Source organism: Schistocerca serialis, chromosome 1, assembly GCF_023864345.2.
Source record: "Schistocerca serialis cubense isolate TAMUIC-IGC-003099 chromosome 1, iqSchSeri2.2, whole genome shotgun sequence".
In the NCBI taxonomy this organism is placed as follows: domain Eukaryota; kingdom Metazoa; phylum Arthropoda; class Insecta; order Orthoptera; family Acrididae; genus Schistocerca; species Schistocerca serialis.
In genome coordinates this window covers 737688789-737711243 of record NC_064638.1, presented here as the reverse complement: position 1 = coordinate 737711243, position 22455 = coordinate 737688789, and the positions used below count along the sequence as shown (strand labels likewise).

Below are 22455 nucleotides of genomic sequence, written 5' to 3'. Positions count from 1 at the left end.
AGAAAATGGTCCAGAGATCACCAGTGTGTGTGTGTGTGTGTGTGTGTGTGTGTGTGTGTGTGTGTGTAGTGAGTGAAGTGTTATGAAACAATGTGTGTATAGTGTGTGCAGTGACTGATAGTGGGATATTAGTGAACAGTGTGGCATTACATTATTTAATAAGTTATTTGTAAAAAAAGTATTGTACACCAGGAGTAAATCTAAAGATTGTCTCTAATTAGAAGTCTGTAAATATATGTGTATATGAATTAGCTAATTTTAAATTGGTCTAAACTTGTAAATACTTTCAAATGTCCTATATCCTTGTAAAAAGAGATCTACAGATGTTTAAAGCTACTACTACTACTACTATTAAGTAGTGTGTAAACCTAGGGACTGATGACCTCATCAGTTTAGTCCCATAGGAATTCACCACTCATTTCCATCACTGCAGTTAGCACAAATGGTTGAAAGATAAACATGGGTATTTTTTTGGGTGAAGTTACAAAGCAACATGTTTTCATATGTGATGACACTGATGCAAGCTGTTGCCAATAGAAGAGTGTAACAACACATCAATAGAAGAGTGTACCTACAAATTTCAGTCCTCACAAAGGATAAATTGAATAGTTTGCACGTATGGATTGTTCCAAATGCATCAAGAAAGGTATGTTTTGTGTTAAGTTTAATTGCTGGCAACATGAAAAGTGAGAGAAAGTGAATTTAAAACTCATAAAAGATGATTCACCATGGTCATAATCATGTTTTTTCACATATTGAAATGTTGGTACTTCTAAGGACAGTGAACTCAAGAGAAGAAATTAATAAATTGCTTCACAATGATATTGAAACACTGAAAAGAGAAATTTCAACACTAAAACAAGTAAACAGTAAACAAATTAAATGGTATATGTGATAAAATGAAAAATATTACAAAGAACTCCATCAGTGGAATAGCAAGTGATAAATACAAATGTGCTAAATGGTTACTTATAGCAAAAAGGCCAAACAAGTAGGTGATACAGAAAAGGAGATGACAGAAACAATTTTAATAGGTTATTCTATGTTAAAACAAATTACTGCCCAGACTATATGACTGATGTTCGACCTAGGATTCAATCCTATCAGATAAACAAAAATTTTAAAAATGAGCTAAGTCAGAAAAGCAACACAGCCAAAAATGATAATGAAACTGAAAGGACCTTTGAATAGTGAGATCCACCATTATCAAACAAGGAACAGGAATGACTATCATAGGGATGTGCAGAGAAAATCAAACTATCAGGACAGTGCTGTTTACAAACCAAAAATTCTGTACAGTGCATAGCCAGATAGCATCAAAGAATACCAGACAGTAATACATTCAAAAAAGAACTTAAAATCTACTAATAAACAACAGCTTCTGCAGCATTAATGAATAACTGGAATTTTGCTCAAATCTGTAGATCTACTTCATAACTCTCTAAACAAAAATTCATAATTATCAACCATACCTAGATAAAACCAAACTTCTTTCATCCATGTATGTATGTAATTATGCACCTAGCTTTTGTGCTGTATGTTACAATGCCTAGTTAACTAAAGTACTGGTATTTAATAGCTTTAGTGAAATCAATCAAGGGGTTTCACAAGCTTTTCTTCTATCTGTATGTACGTAATCAGAATAATGTTTTTGTTATAAAGATGTGTTGATGCCAATGATAAGATTTTGTACATGATGTAAATATGTAATATTTTATACTGTTCTGTGCTTTGACAAGTCCAATAACATGAATATGATAATATGGGCACTATATACATAAATAGATAATTACAAAAGTGTTTTAATCCACGTGGGTACAAATTCTATCCACATCAACAGTGAGGAAGAAATCACAAGTAAGACATGAAATCTGCCTAGATTGATAAAATCTGTTTACACAACCTCCAGGCTGGTAATTAGCAGCATTACAAAACAGCAGTAAGTGTCATTAGTGAACACTGTGAAAGGTATGGGGCAGTATTCAAAGACACAAAGAAGTTTCTGAATGACAAATGTCTGGGGAAAACTGTACTATACCTCAATAGGTTAGGCTCTATGATCTTCATTAAAATTTTTAGAGACTTGCGTAAAATCCTAAAAAGTAATGGAAACTGATATAATTCAGATAGGGGTGATAAATCAAATACAAACACTGAAAATAAAAAGTATAAATATCAAAGGAAGCACTCACATCAATTCACAGTCAACAACAGACATGTTCTTTGCAACACAACTAGCATATATAAATATTCTAATATCGATGAACTCAAAATTCTACTCTGAGGCTGCATAAATATCAAAATAATCTGCCTGAACAACAGTTAACAAAAGATTCTATAAAAGTTTTAAACACTGTTAACAGTTTTGAGGTAGCTATCAGCTTTTGTACAAGAAATATTGTAAATCTCATGGGGGCTCCTGAATTTTTGTTGATTCTTTCGAAGTTATGAAGTAAGAGAAAATTTTAATTATTTAAATGAAGAGAGTGTGTTTGAGGGTTACTCTATGGAGTTAACTGATCTGAATACAGTGATAGCAACCTATAGAATTCCTGGATGTGCTGTAACAGAAGTGTTCTTATCTAAATTTCAATGAATGTTAGAAAAACTTCAGGAAGAAAGTAAGGAAAAAAGTTGAGATCACAGCAGGCTTCAACTTAAATGTGTTTGTTGAAAGCAGTGACTTGTTTCAAATAACATGTATCTTGTTAACTGCTTTCTCTAGCAACTTCAGCGGTACGCAAGAATATCACAAGCATGTCAGTGACCTGTATTGATAATATTATTAAAAACTATCAGTTTGAAAATCCACATAAGTACTGCTTAGAACTAGATATTTCATATCAATCAACCCTGTTTATTGAGCTCCCGAAAGCAGATAAAGAAAAGCTTCCAAAACATTCACCAAAAGTAAAATAGACTTTTCTGCAAAACTAAATTTTGTAACCCAGCCATTATGGCACTACAGTCCCAGCAACAGAAACTATGACAAGCTGTTAAATTGTTTTGTACACATATTCAATGAATATTTTCTTGCCAGAAATTGGCATAAGAATCTAATCAGTAAACTTAAGTGCATTACACTAGGAATGAAAATCTCCAGTGCTGAAAACAGACAGCTCTACAATGAGCTGAAATCAAACAGAAATCCTTATTTTGTTATGAAGCTATAAAGCTGTATTCAGGAAAGCCATGCTGAAAACTATAACAAGTATTAATCTGTGTAGCTGTATGTCTGAAATGTATATAAAATAACATAAGCATTTGCAGTTCTTCTGATAATGTTCTTATCGTAAAACATGACACATCTCCTATACAATAAATCAAATTATATGAAAACTGTTTGTAATGAGATGAATAAATCACATTTCACATTTGAGAAATGAACTGTGTGGAATTTAAAACTTTTGTTGCATATCTGCAGTAGGCCTACTAGTGTTTCCTCTGTCACAATGCACTGTTAGCTTACAGGTAATAATTGCCCAAGATTATACAGTATAGATATAGACATAATCATGAGAGACAAGGTCCTTGCTCTATAATGCATTGTGGGTCAGATTCCAGCCGATAAATCACAAGTTTTGAACATTCAAGTCATGAGTTACATGTAGAATTGTTAGATCAACATTAAACCTCAGTACTGTTGTTGGTAACCAAATATTATATTAATTAAGAATTAAATTTGGTGGGAAAAATGCATAGAAAGTGATGTCACCAGTATTGAAATTTCTCTGGTAAGTTTGTCATATCTAGATTATGCAACGTCACCAGTTATTCAACCGTACATATCTTATACCATAGTGCTTGTCCACATATTTGTGACCTAAAAGCTGTCCATTACATGGAACTCTGTTTGAAACATTTATGTTTACTATCTACTTCTACTACCTGTTTCAAGTCCATAATAAAATAAACTTATAATACTTTAAACTGTTAAGTATTTACCTTGTTTATTCAACTATAAAACCGACTCATTTCATAAAACTGTAAATGTTGATACTGTATGTAATAGAAAATTCATGTGAGAAAACTGGAGACAAGATTGTTGACCAGTACCTATCTACAGGAGCAAAATTGCGTTACTTCCAATATAAACGTACAAAATTACAGATAACTGTCCTAGCCTTCACAACTATTAGCACTTTCACTAGAGGCAAAAGAGAGACGGACTGTGAAAGTTTACACAGGAGGGGCAGGTCACTCAGACCCCTAGATGAAAGGAGCCCACCTGTTGAGAGTAAAAGGAGAGGCAAAGATTTAGCACAGGTTTTTTTTTTTAATACTGTTACATCAATAGCATTTGAATTTCACTCAGTGAAGGTAAATACTGCCCAGTCATTCAATTTCCTCATGGTTTTAAATTATAACATTGTGCAGTTAAAGTAGTTCTCAAGATGAATTTAACTTACAGAGAAATTAGGATTCATCATTGATTTCACCCATTCTACTGATTCAGTTGTGCATGAGCGAACAGTCTCAGTTCGACCCTTCAGGTACAGCCGTGTCATTGATGCTTCATACGTAAGAGTAAATTTCCCAACGTCCTGCAAGAAAAATATTCTAATTAATTTTTATTGTCAGCAACTGTTTCTTATATATTACATTTATGTAATTATTGTTAAAGTTAACCAGAAATAAAAGTACAAACATAATAGAAATGCAGTTATAATTATTTTCTCTTAGTTGATGGTTTTTTAATTATTTTATTCTCTGTATACGCTACAATACATCAGACCTCAATTGAAACAGAGCTGTCCTCAAAAAAGAATTTATAATGATTGTGATAATTTCACATTCCAAGTATGAAATTCATGCTGCAATTCATTATACACTAGTGTAAGCAAACGTTAAAATTTGATTAGTTCCCTGTGCAACTGAGAATAAGTGTCAGTCACTGGAATGACATTCCAGATAATCACCATAAAAGACAAAAATTCAGCTTCACACAGCAGGCAAACTTATTTTTGCACATGGAAGGATCACTTCACATCACATTTTTAAGTACACACTATTAATGCTGACATTTTCTGTGAGATTTGGCTAATCAAAACAAAGTATGCAGTGCAGTTTGGAGATACTATTTAATGCTCTCAAAATTCTTACCCCATAAGAACTATTTGAATTCTGGCACCTTCTTCATTTCAAAAGACTTTTACTTGTTTGTGAAGCTGAGAAAGTAGGGCTTTTACACAGGACATTACAGTTCACAAATCAATGTTAGAGTGATTGAGCAGGTAAGTAAAACATTTCTGCAGTACTGGAATATAAAACATACTCTGGCTTATGATGCATGTCAATAACAGTAGTGATATGTAGAAAAATAGCTTAAGGTACATTCTAAATATGCAAGGAGGAACCGAAAAGCTCCTGGAATAATTCTGACCTCGAAAAAACTTGCATAGTACACATTTTTGTTGCTAGGATTGTGTCACAGAACTCTTTGCAAGTTCAGTCCTGCTTCTAGCCTTGGCCAGGAATATTTTGTCAGTTCATAATGAATTGTTTTCGTCACAACTGTTTTGCTCTCCTTGTTTTATCTTTTATGATGGAGTGTATAAGTAAGAATGCTTGGCTGTGAAATTTTGCTTCCTGCTCAGGGAAACTGCCACAAAAACTGTTGTGACATTGAAAACAGCTTATAAAGATGATGTTATGTATAAGTGCTTTTCTTGTCAACTGCTCAAACAAATAAAAACTCCAAGAACCCGTGTGAAACTGTGCTTGAAGACCAATGACGGCTCACTTGACACAAGGGGAAGTTAACTAGATTGTCTTAGCTTCCAAAGTTTTAACAGATGATTTGAGAGTGAGAAGGGCCACTGTCAGATTTGTGCCTTGGATTCTGACCAACCAACACAATGAGTGTCAGGTTGAAGCATGCTATATTTTGAAAGAACAGCTCCAAACTACCCCAGAATTTTTTTCAAGATCATAATTAGTGACAATTTATGGTGCTATTGTTTTACTATGAAACCAAGCAATGGAATCTATTCTCCTGAGATTTCAGAAGTGCACTGAAGATGACAGTGAACTTCTTAATCACAAATTCATTTAAATTTATTGATAAGTGTTGAAATTGTGTTATAAATAGTTCTACATTTGTAACCTAATAAATAATGCATGTAATAAAAAATAAAATCAGTTCATAATAAATAACTACAGAGGTTTCTCTTGCAAAATATTTGAAACAGATCATGGTCATTTCTGTGATCACAATTGACCCTTCCTTATGGAACACACCATATAGACAATAAATAAACAAAGATAACCACTACTTTAGATTAATTATTTAGCTGGTGTTAGCAATGCAGCACTTATCATACCCTGTAATAAGCCAATTGGATGGCCATTTGAATAAATGCATCAGGGCTGAGACGGCATTCCTTTATAAAACCTTTTCCATATGCATCATGCACAAGAAGATGCATATCCAGGTCACTGATAAGTTCACTGACAACCTGTTGAAATGACAAAAGTATCAACATATTTGTGCTAATAAAGTAAACAACATAAGTGATTTGAATAATCTATACTCACTTTATATGAGGTGTCAATGGCCTCAATACAATCTGGTTTCAAATCCCATTGCAGCCTAATTGGTGCTGGAGGTGTCACTTCTGGAGTACCATAAGCATGCCCATCAGCAGTATAACTGTGAGAAATAATTCTTTATCATTTTTTAGTATTAGCGATATAATAATGTCACATTTTCTGTCCCTTGCCAACAAAGCAAAATGTATAGGTGAAAAATCCAGAATTACATTCAATATACATACAAAGACAGTAGTCTCCTAGCCTTTCAGCTAATATATGTGTGTGTATAAGACAAAAACAATGGAAGGAGTGAGGGTAACAATTCACAATATAGTTGAGACATGTGGTGGCCAACATGCACATAAACAAGACTGAAACCATTTCTAAGCTTGTGAAAGACATATTTTCCTGAAGCTAACCGAGTAACCAGTGTTGTAACCTGCTGAAGATGAGTGGTTACCTTGATTAATGAGAGGAACAAGGAGAGGGACAGAGGAGAGATAGGATGATTGCTGGTAGGGAGAAGTAGAAAACAAACTGGACTGTGGCACTACTGAGCTCACCCTGTCATAGCCAGTAGAAGTTGCAAGTGACATTATAAAGTGGAGGAGTGGGTTGGGAGAGGTGGGTGGATACAGGACAGGGGAAGTGGGAGAGATTACAAAAATAACACTGTGGTTGTAGATTGATGGAGTGAAGAGGAAGACATGACAGGGGTGGAGGTGGTTTTGGAACTGGGGCCGAGGTTGAATCCAGGAGGATTGCAGTATAGAAGGATGTGTTGTAAGGATAATTCCTATCTATATACATCATTCAGAGAAGATGAAGTTGTAAAAGGGGGAAGGGAGGGGGTATAACTGGCTTCTGTTACTAAGCAGGCACTTGGAAGGCACGGAAGTTGACCTCAACAGCATGTTCTGCCACTGGCTGATTGTCTTTACTTTTTACCATAGTTTGGTAGTGAATATTCATTCAGGTGGACAGCTGGTAAGTAGCATATCCACAAAAAAGGCTATACACAACTTACAGCAGAGTTGGTATATGGCATGACTGCTTCCACAGGTGGAACAGCCTTTGGCAGAGTACGACCTGCTCATAACAGGACTGGAATAGAATGTGCTCAGAGTGCATAGGACAGTCCTGCAGTTAGGCCTTCCACAGGGATATGACCTTTGTGGCAAGGAATCAGAAGTAGGGGTAGCATAAGAATGGACTAGGAAATTTCATAGACTGCGTGGATATCATAATACCTTTTTGGGAGATACAAGAAGAACCTGAAAGATTCTTCATTTTAGGGTATGAGGTAAGGTAGTAGAAGCCCTGGTGGAGGATGTAGTTAAGTTGTTACCATCCAGAGTGTTACTGGGTAATGGACATTCTGCTCACTTATAGCTGATCCATAGGGATAGTTGGAAAATTAGAGACATTTGTGGAGATGGTGATCTGTTTATGGACAATGTTTGGAGGGTAGAGACTGTCTGCGAAGCCTTTAGCAAGACTTCATTGTACTGAGCTGGGAGCTACTCATCAGTGCAGATGTACATTCACAGATGGCTAGACTATGCAGGAGAGACTTTTTAGTGTGAGTGGGATGGCAGCTATTTAAGTGGCCGTGCTGTTCATGGTTGGTAGGCTTTATTGGCATAGAAGTTTTCACAGATACATCAGAGCGTTTAGGTTCATGTTCACGAATATGATGTGCTAAATTGGAAAGGGACAGATGAAACAAATAGAAGAGGAGGTGTTAAGGTCACGGAGGTTTAGGATAAAGTGTCCCAGACCTGGAGACACATTGTGAAGATATCATCAATTAACCTGGATCAGCAGAGCAGTTTAGGATCTTGGGTGACTAGAAAGGCTTTCTTTAGACAGTCCACAAATCTGTAGGCACATCAGGTTGCCATGCAATAATGAGGTGTTCTCTGTAACAATGATTTAAATGAAATATACTGAGCTCAAGTTACAGAGCATTAAACTGTTTGAAAAAAAATTTTAAATTCATTTCCAACTTCTGTACATGGATTAAATTTCAGTCAAATAGAAACAAAATATTTTTGTTTCGTAATGTAGTAAGCATAGCCTTTTATGGCTTTGTTTGTAAATCTTCCCATTGCTGCAGAAGCAGTTGCAAGTAATCAATCATTTGTATAAGGCATGAATTGGTGGTTTGGAGGCAAGAGGTGTTAGGTGAGGTAGTGCTCAGTGGCAGCAAGGCCATGAGGTATCAGTGCACTGGGAGCTTGTGTCATCAGTGACAAGCAAGTATCTGGATGGTTTGAGAGGGAGGGGGGGGGGGGGTGCGGATGAAGTAAATGGATTATGGTGTCCTGTATATAGGAACTTATGCTGCAGGCAGTGGGTTGGAGTTGTTGATGATGTAAACCCATGATTCTTTCTCTGATAGTGCAGTAATCATCTACAATGGTGCATTCATGATGGTTAGGTTTATGGATTTTAGGAAAAGAGATGAAGGAGATGGATTCAGGGAAGAGGTTCTAGCATGTTCCTGGGAATCTGAGTAGGGATTGGAGGTTATGCCAGACTTATGGTTTGGGATAACTGTGGTAGGGCTTATACATGGCAGAGTCAGACTCTCGCCAGGCACCACCTGTCGGGTAATCACTGCAGTTCTTCACAACATTGGTTGAACCTTTATTTGTATGGAGTATTATTCTCTTCCCCCTCTTCCCTCCCTCCAAACCAGTTTCTCTGAGTTATGTAGATGGGATTTGTCCTTATAATGATCTTTCATACTCCCAAGTCTCATGACCTCAATTTCTGTTGGCATGTCTCATACCCACCTTGTCCCTTTTCCCATGCCCCCAACTCATAAGACAAGCAGAATGCTGGTGGATGAAGATCAACAAGGAGAAATTGGTAGGGACATGATTATCAAACCTTTCATTATATATTTCCACTAGTGTGAGTCATATTCATTGCACATGGAATATGATGCTGGATTCCTTACTATTAACTACAGAAGCATTAATTGGTGGTACTTATAGGTTTTTTTGCGTGACAATTGCTTGTTGAGAGGTGGTGCAGCAATTTTAAAAGTGGCCCTGACCTTTCACACAACCTGACATCATTTGTTCCTGCAGTGTGCCAGCACTGCTATGAGCTGCCCAACTTGCCTCCTTGTACATACATCGCTTTGGTCCTCTCTGGAAGGTTCCAGATGGTGCAATTGTGCCTTTATAAGTGGAACACCATGCCATCCCCTGGCAGTCAGTGGTTTTTGCTCCTGATGACAACAGTGCAGACAGCTGTTGAAGGCTCGAGTAATTTAGTTAAAGTGATGCAGCTTGAAAATTGAGAAGATTTTATTTAGATAAGCCACCACAAAAGAGTCCAGTGACATAGATCTGACAGGCCTCTTGAACTGAATAGGTATTGTCTTGAGATTAAGTTATAAGATGAACATAAATAAAATTAAAATGAGGGTGATAAGTGTGGTCAAATTAGGCCAAGTAATGTTACAGGGATCAGTTTAGGAAGTCAGACGATAAAGACAGTAGTTAGTTTTGCTATTTGGATAGCAAAATAACTGACAATGGTAGAAGTAAAGAGAATACAGACTGGCAATAGGACTTTTTCTCAAGAAAAGAAATGTCTTAACATCGAATATAAATTTAAGTTTTAATAAGTATTTTCCAAAAGTGTTTACATGGCATGTAGCATTTTGTGGGAGTCAAACATTGATGACAAATGGTACAGAGACAAAGCTTTTGAAAGTTATTGCTAGAGAAGAGTGCTGAAGATTATTTGAATAGCAAGCACACAATATGGTTAAAAGAAGGGATTGGGTGATAGGACACACCCTGAAGCATCAAGGAATAATCAGTTTGGTAACAGAGGGAAATGTAGTCTCAGACATGCATGAAATTCACAAATAGAAAGATACTTATTCCCATTTTCATACAGGTTCACTAAAAAATATTGTAATAAAAAACAACGCATTGAAAAATTTCTTACCATTGGTGATCTGGTATCAACTCATCTTGTAAAACATATTCCCAAGTATGGGCCATGACAGCTCCATCAGCTCTGAAACAACAATGAAACTAACTTTCATTACTTTCCAATAATAAATAAGGTAAGTATAAGTATAAATACACACCAAATACAATTAGTGTAATTTTTTATCTAGAAGTATTGTAAGATTTTTTATCAAACTAATTCATTAAAGAGGATATATGAGATTCTTGTGCAACATCATACCTTAAAGAGTCACAAGAGAAGGTACAAACCATCATCATTGGAAAAGATCATAAAGAACCTGGGCATAAATTTTCATTATGTGTTAATCTGCAGAGAAAAATCAAGTAAAACAAATACAGATATATGCAAATACAGAAATATTTTAATATACCTTCATATTGCATAATGAAAGTAGTAGTAAAAGACATAAAGTGTTCTTGACCTGTTGAAATATTGAAGGAAATACCATATTCATTCTAGCAATCTTCAGATTAAGATGAACATAAATATAGTCCATAATATCCCAAGAACGATGGAGCACAATAGCAAACTTACAACACATATTTAAATACACCTAGTTAAAATAAAGTCTGGAAATTTTGAAGAATATACGTGAGATAGCAACAAAGTAAACTCTTCAATCTGAAACATATTCTGAATCTTCTAAATAATGATGGTTAGTGACAGTAACATTTAGACATTTACTTAGCGTTCAGATAACTATTTTAAATATTTCAACTCATATTATAGACCATATTCACGTATTAAGGCTCTAACAATTCCTTCGACTCTACACCATGGAAGAAATACACTTTTGTTGCTTTCTAATCTGAGGAATATACTGAGACCACTCTCAATGCAGAGCTGGAATGCCATGTATACTGAATGCCACTGTCTACTTTTGTCACTTTAGATAGGCCTTCAACGTGCGTCCAGTAGAGAGCTCTCAACCATGTTTCCACTTCTAGACATCTCAGAGAGAGCTCAAGCTAGAGCCACACTACTGAGGAGATCTGTGCTGTACATTATGTGATCAAAAGTATCCAGACACCTGGCAGAAAATGACTTACAAGTTCATGGTGCCCTCCATTGGTAATGCTAGAATTCAATATGGTGTTGACCCACCCTTAGCCTTGATGACAGCTTCCACTCTCGCAGGCATATGTTCAAATAGGTGCTGGAAGGTTTCTTGGGGAATGGCAGCCCATTCTTCATGGAGTGCTGCACTGAGGAGAGGTATCGATTTCAGTTGGTGATGCCTGACACAAAATCGACATTCCAAAACATCCCAAAGGTGTTCTTTAGGATTCAGGTCAGGAATCTAAGCAGGCCAGTCCATTACAGGGATGTTATTGTTGTGTAACCATCCGCCACAGGCCATGCATTATGAACAGGTGCTCAATCATGTTGAAAGATGCAATCACCATCTCTGCATTGCTCTTCAACAGCAGGAAGCAAGAAGGTTCTTAAAACATCAGTTAGGCCTATGCTGTGATATTGCCATGCAAAACAACAAGTGGTGCAAGCCCCCTCCGTGAAAAATGTGACCACACCGTAACACCAGCGCCTTCAAATTTTACTATTGGCAGTACACACACCGGCAGATGATGTTCACCGGGCATTCGCCATACCCACGCCCTGTCATCGGATCACCACATTGTGTACCATGATTCATCACTCCACACAATGTTTTTGTTCAATCGTCCAATGTTTACACTCCTTACACCAAGTGAGGCATTGTTTGGCACTGACTGGCATGATGTGTGGCTCATGAGTAGCCACTTTACCATGAAATCCAAGTTTTCTCACCTCCCGCCTATCTGTCATAGTACTTGCAGTGGATCCTGATGCAGTTTGGAATTCTTGTGTGATGGTCTGGATAGATGTCTGCCTATTACACATTACAACCCTCTTCAACTGTCAGCAGTCTCTGCCAGTCAACAGATCAGGTCGGCCTGTATGCTTTTGTGCTGTGTATATCCCCTCATGTTTCCACTCCACTATCACATCAGAAACAGTGGACCTAGGGATGTTTAGGAGTGTGGAAATCTCACTTACAGACATATGACACAAGTGACAGTCACCTGATCATGTTCAACGTCCATGAGTTCCACAGAGCACTCCATTCTGCTCTCTCACAATGTCTATCGACTACTAAGGTTGCTGATATGGAGCACCTGGTTGTAGGTGGCAGCACAATGCACCTAATAAGAACAATTTATGTTTTTGGGGGTGTCTGGGTACTTTTGATCACATAGTGTATGCGTATATTAACACAATACATGAGAAAAGAGAAGTGTCATGCAAATGGATAGCTGTATGGTTTAAGCAGAGTTACATTATTTAAATTAGCTGATCAGACAGAGATTTCCCTTCCCTCCTGGCTGGAAGGATGTGACATATAGGTAGACCATATAGTCTAAAATAAATTAACATTTGTGAGAATTGAAATGTCCAGGAAGCAATGATGCAAATGAATAAAAGCTCAAACAATTTATAGAACAGTGTCTACACCCAAGCAAGGTGAAACAGTGGTTAAGACATTGGTCTTGCATCCAGGAACACCCTTACAGTCAGAATAGGTTTATCATTAAATATTCAAGTGATACATGGGTATTTTTACAGGAAATTCTTAAAATTGTAAGTTGCATCTTTACCAACAATTTTAAACTCTAATATCAACATTGGAAAATCTAGGATGGAATGTAACAATATTATGAAAAGGAAAGTTGATACTCACCTTATAGAGGAGATGTTGAGTTGCAGATAGGCACAATAAAAAGACTGTCACACATAAAGCTTTCAGCCAATAAAGCCATAGTCAAAAATAGACGAAACACACACACACACACACACACACACACACACACACACACACACACACACAAGTGCAAACACAACTTGCACACATGACTGCAGTCTCAGGCAACTCTCCAGGAGAGCTCCTGTGGAGTTTGGAACATAGATGAGGTGCTGGCAGAAGTAAAGCTATGAGGATGGGGCATGAGTCATGCTTGGGTAGCTCAGAGGGTAGAGCACTTGCCCGCAAAAGGCAAAGGTCCTGAGCTTGAGTCTCGGTTCGGCACACAGTTTTAATCTGCCAGAAAGTTTCATATCAGCGCACACTCTGCTGCAGAGTGAAAATCTCATTCTGAATACAGCTGATGTTTGTTGTAGCATACCTTGGAGGCCCACACAGCCCCACTTTCCACTACAATGATCAGCAAACTCTTGTAAACACGTCAACAAGTTGTTTAATCCCTTCAAGATGATCACAGAAAGACCTGACCATAAATCCTTCAGCTTCCCATTAACAGAACTCCTATTCAATATCAGCTCAATATGAGTGCCACTGTCCCTTCAATCAGTAAGCCTACACACAAAAAACTAGGTGCACCTCCAATCAAGCTTTTTGTGTAGTGGCCCTGTTCTTACAGTGAGAAAAATATTCTGCTTCTGGATGTCAGTGAATTGGACATAATGTACAAAAAGCTCTCATGCCATCTCTCCTTCTTAGTTGTCACTTCTGTCCAAGTGCAGAACTTTTTTTTGGCTTGGATGCCATTCAAAGCTTCAGCTTTCAGATCATTGACAAAGTACATAATTTTTCACAGTTCTTTACCTTGGACAGTTTAGAGGCACTGTGTGATAAATAAAACTAAATGATCATATGGCATTATTGGCCAACAAACTCATCTGGGGTTGTTTGGCCACTTGGTGCAAGTCTAACTATTTGATGCCACTTTGGCAACTTTCAGGAGGAGGATATTAGTGTTTAACGTCTCGTCGACAACAAGGTCATTAGAGACGGAGCGCAAGCTCGTGTTAGGGAAGGATGGGGAAGGAAATTGGCCGTGCCCTTTCAAAGGAACCATCCCGGCATTTGCCTGAAGCGATTTAGGGAAATCACGGAAAACCTAAATCAGGATGGCCGGAGACGGGATTGAACCATCGTCCTCCAGAATGCGAATCCAGTGTGCTAACCACTGCGCCATCACGCTCGGTCCAACTTTCAGGATTGTGATGAAGAGATGAGATGAAATTATTAGAACAACACAAATACCCAGCCCTTGAGTGAAGAAAGTCTCCTACCCAGCTGGGATATCAAATTGCGAACCCCATCATCTAGAGACAGCAATGCTAACCACTAAACCATGAGTTGTGGACTGAGTGATGAGTATTATTCTCCCCTTGATGTCAGACTTGGTTGTGCCAAAAAGTGTACAGCACATATCAAGCTGAGATCTGTGACTAGCCTAACAGCTACTATGCTTGCCCTAATCACTTTCCACTATCCCCTCAAACAAGAACATGATCATCTCAAGTGTCTACACATTCTGATACTGGTGAAATTCAGTCAAGGGGCTATGCCTCCAATCATAATAAAGAAACCTAACAGCAACTTCACCTCTGCTGCTACTACAAATCCTTACGAATGCTCAACCTGTGGTTGATTAATACAGAATTCCTGATCCAAAAGCCCTTCTGACCTAACTCAGAGGTGGCCATTTCTTCTCCAAACTCAATCTTGCTGAAGTGTATTTCCCATTTCCACTTGGCAAATAGCCCATTCATATGTGGTAGTTAACACGACATTTGGTGTATGTTGCTACTATCAATTGCATTTCAGTACTGCTAGCTGCCTAGCGATTTTCCAGCATTACCTCAAACAACTTATCTTCAGCAACTCCAGTTGTGGCAATTCCTTGGGTGATACAACTGTCACATGCCAAACAGAAACTAAATATGTACACAACCTGCATCTGCTTCTCCTCAAGCTCCAGCAGAATACTATAGAGTGAAATTTGGGTGAACAATGATTCTCCCAACCTCATGTGGAATACTTAAGCCCCTTTCTTAGCAGTAGGAGCTTAGAACTGTCACAAAAAGATGTGAAGGCATTACTCACTTATCCACACCAACAAATCTAAAGGAACTGTAAGTATTCTCAGGGAAAGTAAATTACTACTCCAAATTCATACCACAGGCATCTCAGATTGCTTTGGACAGTGGCCTTCCAGGCAGCATTTGAAACCTTAAAATCAGCCTTTATAAAAACTCCCTGCCTAGTGATACAAATTAATCATGTAGTGGATACTACAATACTGTTTTAGGTTGTTTCAGATACCAGAATACTACTTTACTGTGTATCAGAGACTACAATATTGTTTTTCTGTGTATTGCATACTACAATACTATGTTGCCATGATCAGGCACTAAAATAATGTTTTCTACTCTCAATATTGGGAAATAAACCCATAGTTAGATATATAGATCTTTGATATCAATATTACAGAATTTAATAATGTTCAACTTATATTCCTGCAACCAATAAAGGAGGGAAAAGTTTCTAATGAACAGCAATTACAACCTTTTTTTGGACCATACACAAATCAATACACAATAACTTTGGAATCAATTTAATTGTGACTAATATTTGATTATCTTCAACAATGACACATCTTTTCTCTGCCATGCACTTCACAGTACTTGGGAGAGTGTAAATGTAAATATAGACGTACATGTAGATTAAAAACTAAAAAGCCAACCAAATTATTAAGGAACACTAGGTCATACATAATCTGATGAAACACTTAGCTCCAAAACTTGCATATTTTTAAAAACATATTTTTGTTGTGGTCTTTAGTCTCATGATTGGTCTGATGCAGCTCTCCATGCTACTGTATCCTGTGTGAGCCTTTTCATCTCTGAATAACTACAGGAGTCTGCAACCTTCTTTCTTGGTCTCCCTCTATAATTTTTACCCACCACACTTTCCTGCGGTACTGAAGTGGTGATCCGTTGACATCTCACAATGTGTCCTATCAATTGATCTCTTCTTTTAGTCAAGTAATGCTGGAGATTTCTTGTCTCCCCAATTCTACTCAGTTCCTCCTCATTAGTTACATGCCCTATCCATCTAATCTTCAGCATTATTCAATAGCACCACATTTCAAAACTCTCTAGTCTCTTCTTGTCTAGACTGTTTCATGTCCATACAGGTTTCCACTCCAGACAAATACCATCAGAAAAGACTTCCTAGCACTTAAATCTATACCCAATGTTAACAAATTTCTCTTCTTCACAAATGCTTCTGTTACCATTGCCGGTCTGCCTTTTATGTTCTCTCTAGTTTGGGCATCATCAGTTCTTTTGCTTCCCAAACAACAAAACTCATATACTACTTTTAGTGTCTTGTTTGCTAATCTATTTCCATTAGCATCACCTGACTTAATTTGACTACACTCCATTATCTTTGTTTTATTTTTGTTGTTGTTAATTTCATATTCTCCTTTCAAGAAGCCGTCCATTTCATTCAACTGCTCTTCCAAGTCCTTTGCTGTCTCTGATAGAATTACAATGTCACCAACAAACCACAAAGTTTTTATTTCTTCTCCCTAAACTTTAATTCCTGCTTCAAATTTTCCTTTTATTTCTTTTACAGCATGCTTAATGTACAGATTGAATAATATTGGGCATAGGTTAAAACCCTATCTCACTCCCTTCTGAACCACTGCTTCTCTTTCATGCCCCTCGACTGTTATAACTGCTGTATGGTTTCTGTACAAATTGTATATAATCTTTCACTCTCTTTATTTTACCACTGCTACCTTCAGAATTTCAAATAGTGAATTCCAGTTGGCATTGTCAAAAGCTTTCACTAAGTGTACAAATGCTATAAATGTGGGCTTGCCTTTCTTTAATCTGTCTTCTAATAGAAGTCATTGGGTCAGTGTTGCCTCATAGGTGTCTACATATCTCCAGACAGCAAAATGATTTTTTCTGAGGTCAGTTTCTACCAGTTTTTCCATTCAGTAAATAATTAATGTCAATATTTTGCAATGATGACTTATTAAACTGGTATTTTGGTAATATTTGCATCTGTCGGCATCTGCTTTCTTTGGAATTGAAATTATTACATTATTCTGGAAGCTGAGAGTATTTTGTCTGTCTCGTACATCTTGCACACCAGGTGAAGCACTTCTGTTGTGGCTGGTTCTCCCTCAGATACCAGTAGCCCTGAGGGAACAACATCAACTCCAGGGACTTTGTTTTGACTTACGTCTTTCACTGCTCTGTGAAATTCTTCTCACAGTATCATATCTCCCACTCATCTTCATCTATGTCCTCTTCCCTCTTGCCTTCAAGTTCATCTACCTTATAAATATCCCTTCCAACTTTCTGCTTTTCTATCTTTGCTAAGTACTGGTTTTCAAGCTGAGCTCTTTATATTCATACAACTGAAGGCCTCTTTAATTTTTCTGTAGGCAGTATCTATCTTTCCACTAGCGAAATATGCTTATAAATCCTTAGATTTGTCATCTAGCCATTCCTGCTTAGCTATTTTTCACTTCCTGTCAGTCTCATTTGACATTTGTATTCTCTTTTGTCTGCTTCAGCTGTTACATTTTTACATATTATCCTTTCAGCAGTTAAATTCAATATCTTCTGTGATATTCAAGGATTTCTACTAGGCCTTGTCTTTGTACCTACTGTTGCCTTCACTATTTCATTTCTCAAATCCACCCATTCATCTTCTATAGTATTCCTTTCCCCTGTTCTAGACAATCACTACCTAATTCTCCCTCTGAAACTCAACAACCTCTGGTTCTTTCAACTTGTCCAGATCCCATCCAACTAATTTCCTACCTTTCTGCAATTTCTTTACTTTTAATCTACAGTTCATAAACAATAAATTGCAGTCAGAGTCCATATCTGCCCTTGGAAATGTCTTACAGTTTAAAATCTTGTTCCAAGATCTCTGTCTTACCATTATATAATAAATCTGAAGTCTCCAGTGTTCCAGGTCTCTTCTACATATACAACCCTCTTTCACAATTCACAAATCGAGTGTTAGCAGTGATTAAATTATGCTCTGTTCAAAATTGTACCAGGTGGCTTCCTCTTCCATTCCTTTCCACTAGTCTATATTCATCTACTAGTTTTTCTATCTCCTATTATCCTACATTCCCCATCATAAATAAATTTTGTCTTCCTTAACTATCTGAATAATTTCTTTTATCTCATCATATATTTCTTCAGCCTCCTCATCATCTGTGGACATAGTTGGCATATAAACTTGTACTACTGTGGTGCATGTGGGCTTAGTGTCTATATTGCCTACAACAATGCATTCACTATGTTGTTCATAGTAGCTTAGGCATATGCCTATTTTCTTATTCATTATTAAACCTACTCCTGCACTACTCCTATATGATGTTGTATTTGTAACCTTGTATTCACCTGACGATAAGTCCTGTTCCTCCAGCCACTGAACTTAACTAATTCCAACTATATATAACTTCAAGTTATCCCTTCCCTTTTTAACTTTTCTAACCTACCTGCCCAATTAAGGGCTCTACTAACATTTCATACTCTGACCCATAGAATGCCAGTTTTGTTTCTTTTGGTGATGACATCCCTCCTAAGTAGTTCCTGCCAGGAAGTTATTACCTTTCAATAACTTACATCATAGTGAAAAGTGCAGAGAACAGAGTAAACAAAATACAGTTTAGATAATGTCAAAACTGTTGAGTTAGGATAAAAGTCAAGAATTAATTACATAAATTCCTTCTCAAATTGGAATTCTGAAAACATGCTTAATTTACAAAAATACTGTTACTAATGTCATGTTTCCATTTTTGTACACCAAAACAATATTTAAGACTTAAAAAGTCATGTTCAGAAAACAGACAACATTAAACTGTAATTTTGTTTCTATGTGTATCCATAAGAACCACCAACAACACAACCTATCCTGGCTCTGCTGAAAATGGAAATGCTGAATTGTATTTCTACAGATTGTGACCACTGTGAAGAAATGGAGATATTATATTACAATTACCAACATCTATTTAATATTTAACCTAAATTTGAGTAGTTATCAGTGACTTGCATATAAATGTACATACAGGGTGATTCAGGAGGACAATTTTTGAGGTGATTTGACATGTTGGAAACAAACCAAAAAAGTCCTATGAACACATGTCTGATTTTTGATAATTATGGGGAGCAGGTTTAAGACTGTAAACATCCATGAATCATTATGAAGACAAGTGTGACTATTACTTACCAAAATGATGTGTAGGCACTGTGATGAACAGAATAATGGTGGGACAGGTGACTGATCCATCCCACAAGAGGGTCAAAAAGTCCCCCACCCATCTCAATGCACTTGTCAATGCATTGGAGGGTGTGCTCTGTTCCTCATCGAACGTCATCTTGGTGGGTTTTAGTGCAGGCAACAGCATTTGTGACAAGTTCTTCATGTGTACACCTTTGTTTGTACACCTACCCCTTTAACCAGCCCCCATAAACAGAAGTCTGGTAGGATTAGGTCAGGTGGTCTGGCATTCCAGTTAATGTGTCCACCACAGCCAATCCATGTTGACGAATTGTGTTATTCAGATACAGGGATACTTCTCTGGTCCAGTGAATCGGTGACCCATCATGTTGTAGGTACATTTGCTGCCGTTGCTCTAATGTCATGACTTTCTAAAGTGCAGGTAGGTCTTGTATCAGACAATGTGTGTATGCTGTGGTTTTCATGTGATGTGGCAGCAACATGGGCCCTGTCACAAGGTCATCAATCATACCATACCAGATGTTCACCAAGAACCTAACTTGGTATTTTGTTTCCCTAGTGTCTTATGGATTCTCCATCACACATGCATGAGAATTTCGGATGTTTGTGATACCATCATGTGTGAATGTAGCGTCTCACCTGGATGTAGATGTTTCACAGGCTGCACATGGAATGGGTACAAACCATTGGAATGTAACATAAGCCACACCTGCATTTGTGGACTACCGAGCTGATGACCAATGTACCATCGTGGTGGGACTCCCGTTGTATCATTGCAATAATGTCTTTCTTTCCTCAACTCATTGGATGGCCTTGGTTCTGATTGTACATGAACATTGAGTACTGTTCCAGATTCACATAATGGATATGTCTCTGGTATTCTGTCACAGCCACATGGGCACTGCCATTACACATTGGTCTTGCTCAATTAAACAACACTCAAGCATGACATGCACAAGGTGTCACAACTGTTCATTCATCCACCCCATGATTGCACAATAGGTACACTTCCTGCTATTGACTCAGTGCAATGTTGCAGTGCTGCCATCTGTTGGAGAACACCCACACATCTTACAGGGTGGATCAGTCATCTATCCCACCAGTATTTTACCTATCACACTGCCTGCACAGAATTTTGGTAAGTAAAATTCATATTTTTCTTCATATTCATTCATGGATGTGTGTAGTCTTCAAACTGCTCCAGTTCCATAATGACCAACGATCAGACACATGTTCATAGGACTTTCTCAGTTTATTTTTACATGCAGAATCACCTCAAAAACTATGTGACATTCCTCCTGAATCACTCAGTATGAAAATATTGTGTTGGCTTTGAAGAGATGTGCCATGTTTGGAATCTAAAAATGGAGAAGGGAGTCCCTCATCAGGTTGCTTATGAGAAAGATGTGATTTGTAATTTCTATATATATTAAAATGGCATATAGAGTTAACACCCATGTTGAAACTTTAATGTGTTTTATACATGAAAGGACAAGCAGTCGCAGCAACAAATAAACCTTGAAGTCTAGTGAAACTAGCACACTTTTCTTAATGAGGTGCAATTAAGATCACAAAATCCATTATGCAAATTTCTGTAAAGCTGTGACTACAAATCTGGAGATACTAACTATGCAGTTTCATCCACCTCAGTGGCCAAGTAGTCAGTGCAGTGGACTGCTAACCAAAGGAGCCCATGTTTGATTCCTGGCCAGGCCAGAGATTTTCTCCACTAAGGAACTGGGTGTTGTGTTGTCCTCATGTTCATATCATCACAACTGCCATTTCACTATTGAGATGGTGGTATGGGCACATACCAAAAGCCAATGAAGAAATAAAATAAAATAAGGAAAAACCTACACAGTTCCAACTTCAACAACATCATCAACACCCAAGCTAAGCTTCTAACACAACCTTGTTTTCTTGGGTGAAAAAGGAGTCTGTAGTGCCGAACTCACATCAGGTGTGATAGCGTATCTAAATTCTACCACCAAGACTTCAAAGGAAGGTCACAACTCGTGCCATGACCACAATACATTTTTTGGAGAAAATAATGGATTTTACTATTTTTTGTAAAATAATTTAGGAATATATGAGCTGATCAAATCATGAAGGATGTTTTCAAAATGTTGACAACACTGAGACCAGGGTTACCTATTTTGAAGACAGGATTGTGTGCGTCTATTTACATGTGAAAAAGTAAGTACCACATACTTATATAATACATTTATTTTTTGATTTATTGTTCAGGACTAAGTCGAGGTATGGGCAGCTCTTTTGTAACAGAAGGATAGCATGCTAGAGCAAAAGTTCAAAGAAATGAGAAAATTGATGTCAGAAACAGAACATAGACTAAGAAGTGAAACGTCTGAAGACCTTTGCCAAACTGATAATAAGATTTCAAAAAAATATTCTCAAATAAATAACAAGATTCCAGAAACAGTTTAAAGAAACTCCTAAATAAACAGAGACTACTGCACAACAGATGAAAAACAAACTAGAGAACTATAGGTAGAGAGATATTGAATGAAACTCATTTGGCTGTCCGAAAAGTAATTTGCTAAGCTTTCAGTGACTATCATAGCAGAATATTGTTGAAAGATTTTTCACAAAACCCAAAGAAATTATGATCATATGTAAAGGCTGTTAGTGACACCAAAGTTAGTGACCAGTCACTCACAGATGACACAGGAGCTGAAATTGAGCGCAGCAAAGCAAAAGCATAACTGCTCAACTTTGTTCACAAATGTTCCTTTACAAAGGAAAACCCAGCAGTTTTGCCCCAATTTAATTCTCATACCACTGAAAAGATGAGGGTTATCAGTGTCAGTGGTGTTGAAAAGCATCTGAAATCATTA

The 22455-nt window shown here is 37.3% G+C and overlaps 1 protein-coding gene across 1 annotated transcript in view; it reads right to left on the bottom strand.

Annotated features, from left to right (window-relative positions):
- The window catches only part of LOC126481744 (carnitine O-palmitoyltransferase 1, liver isoform-like), a 206795-nt gene that overhangs the window by 17432 nt on the left and 166908 nt on the right, over positions 1 to 22455 (bottom strand). The window contains exons 11-14 of the mRNA XM_050105701.1: positions 10510 to 10581; positions 6538 to 6652; positions 6324 to 6458; positions 4410 to 4544 (exon numbers count right to left, since the gene is read on the bottom strand). Of these exons, the coding sequence (XP_049961658.1) occupies positions 4410 to 4544; positions 6324 to 6458; positions 6538 to 6652; positions 10510 to 10581 (457 nt within the window). The remainder of the gene's footprint in view (positions 1 to 4409; positions 4545 to 6323; positions 6459 to 6537; positions 6653 to 10509; positions 10582 to 22455) is intronic.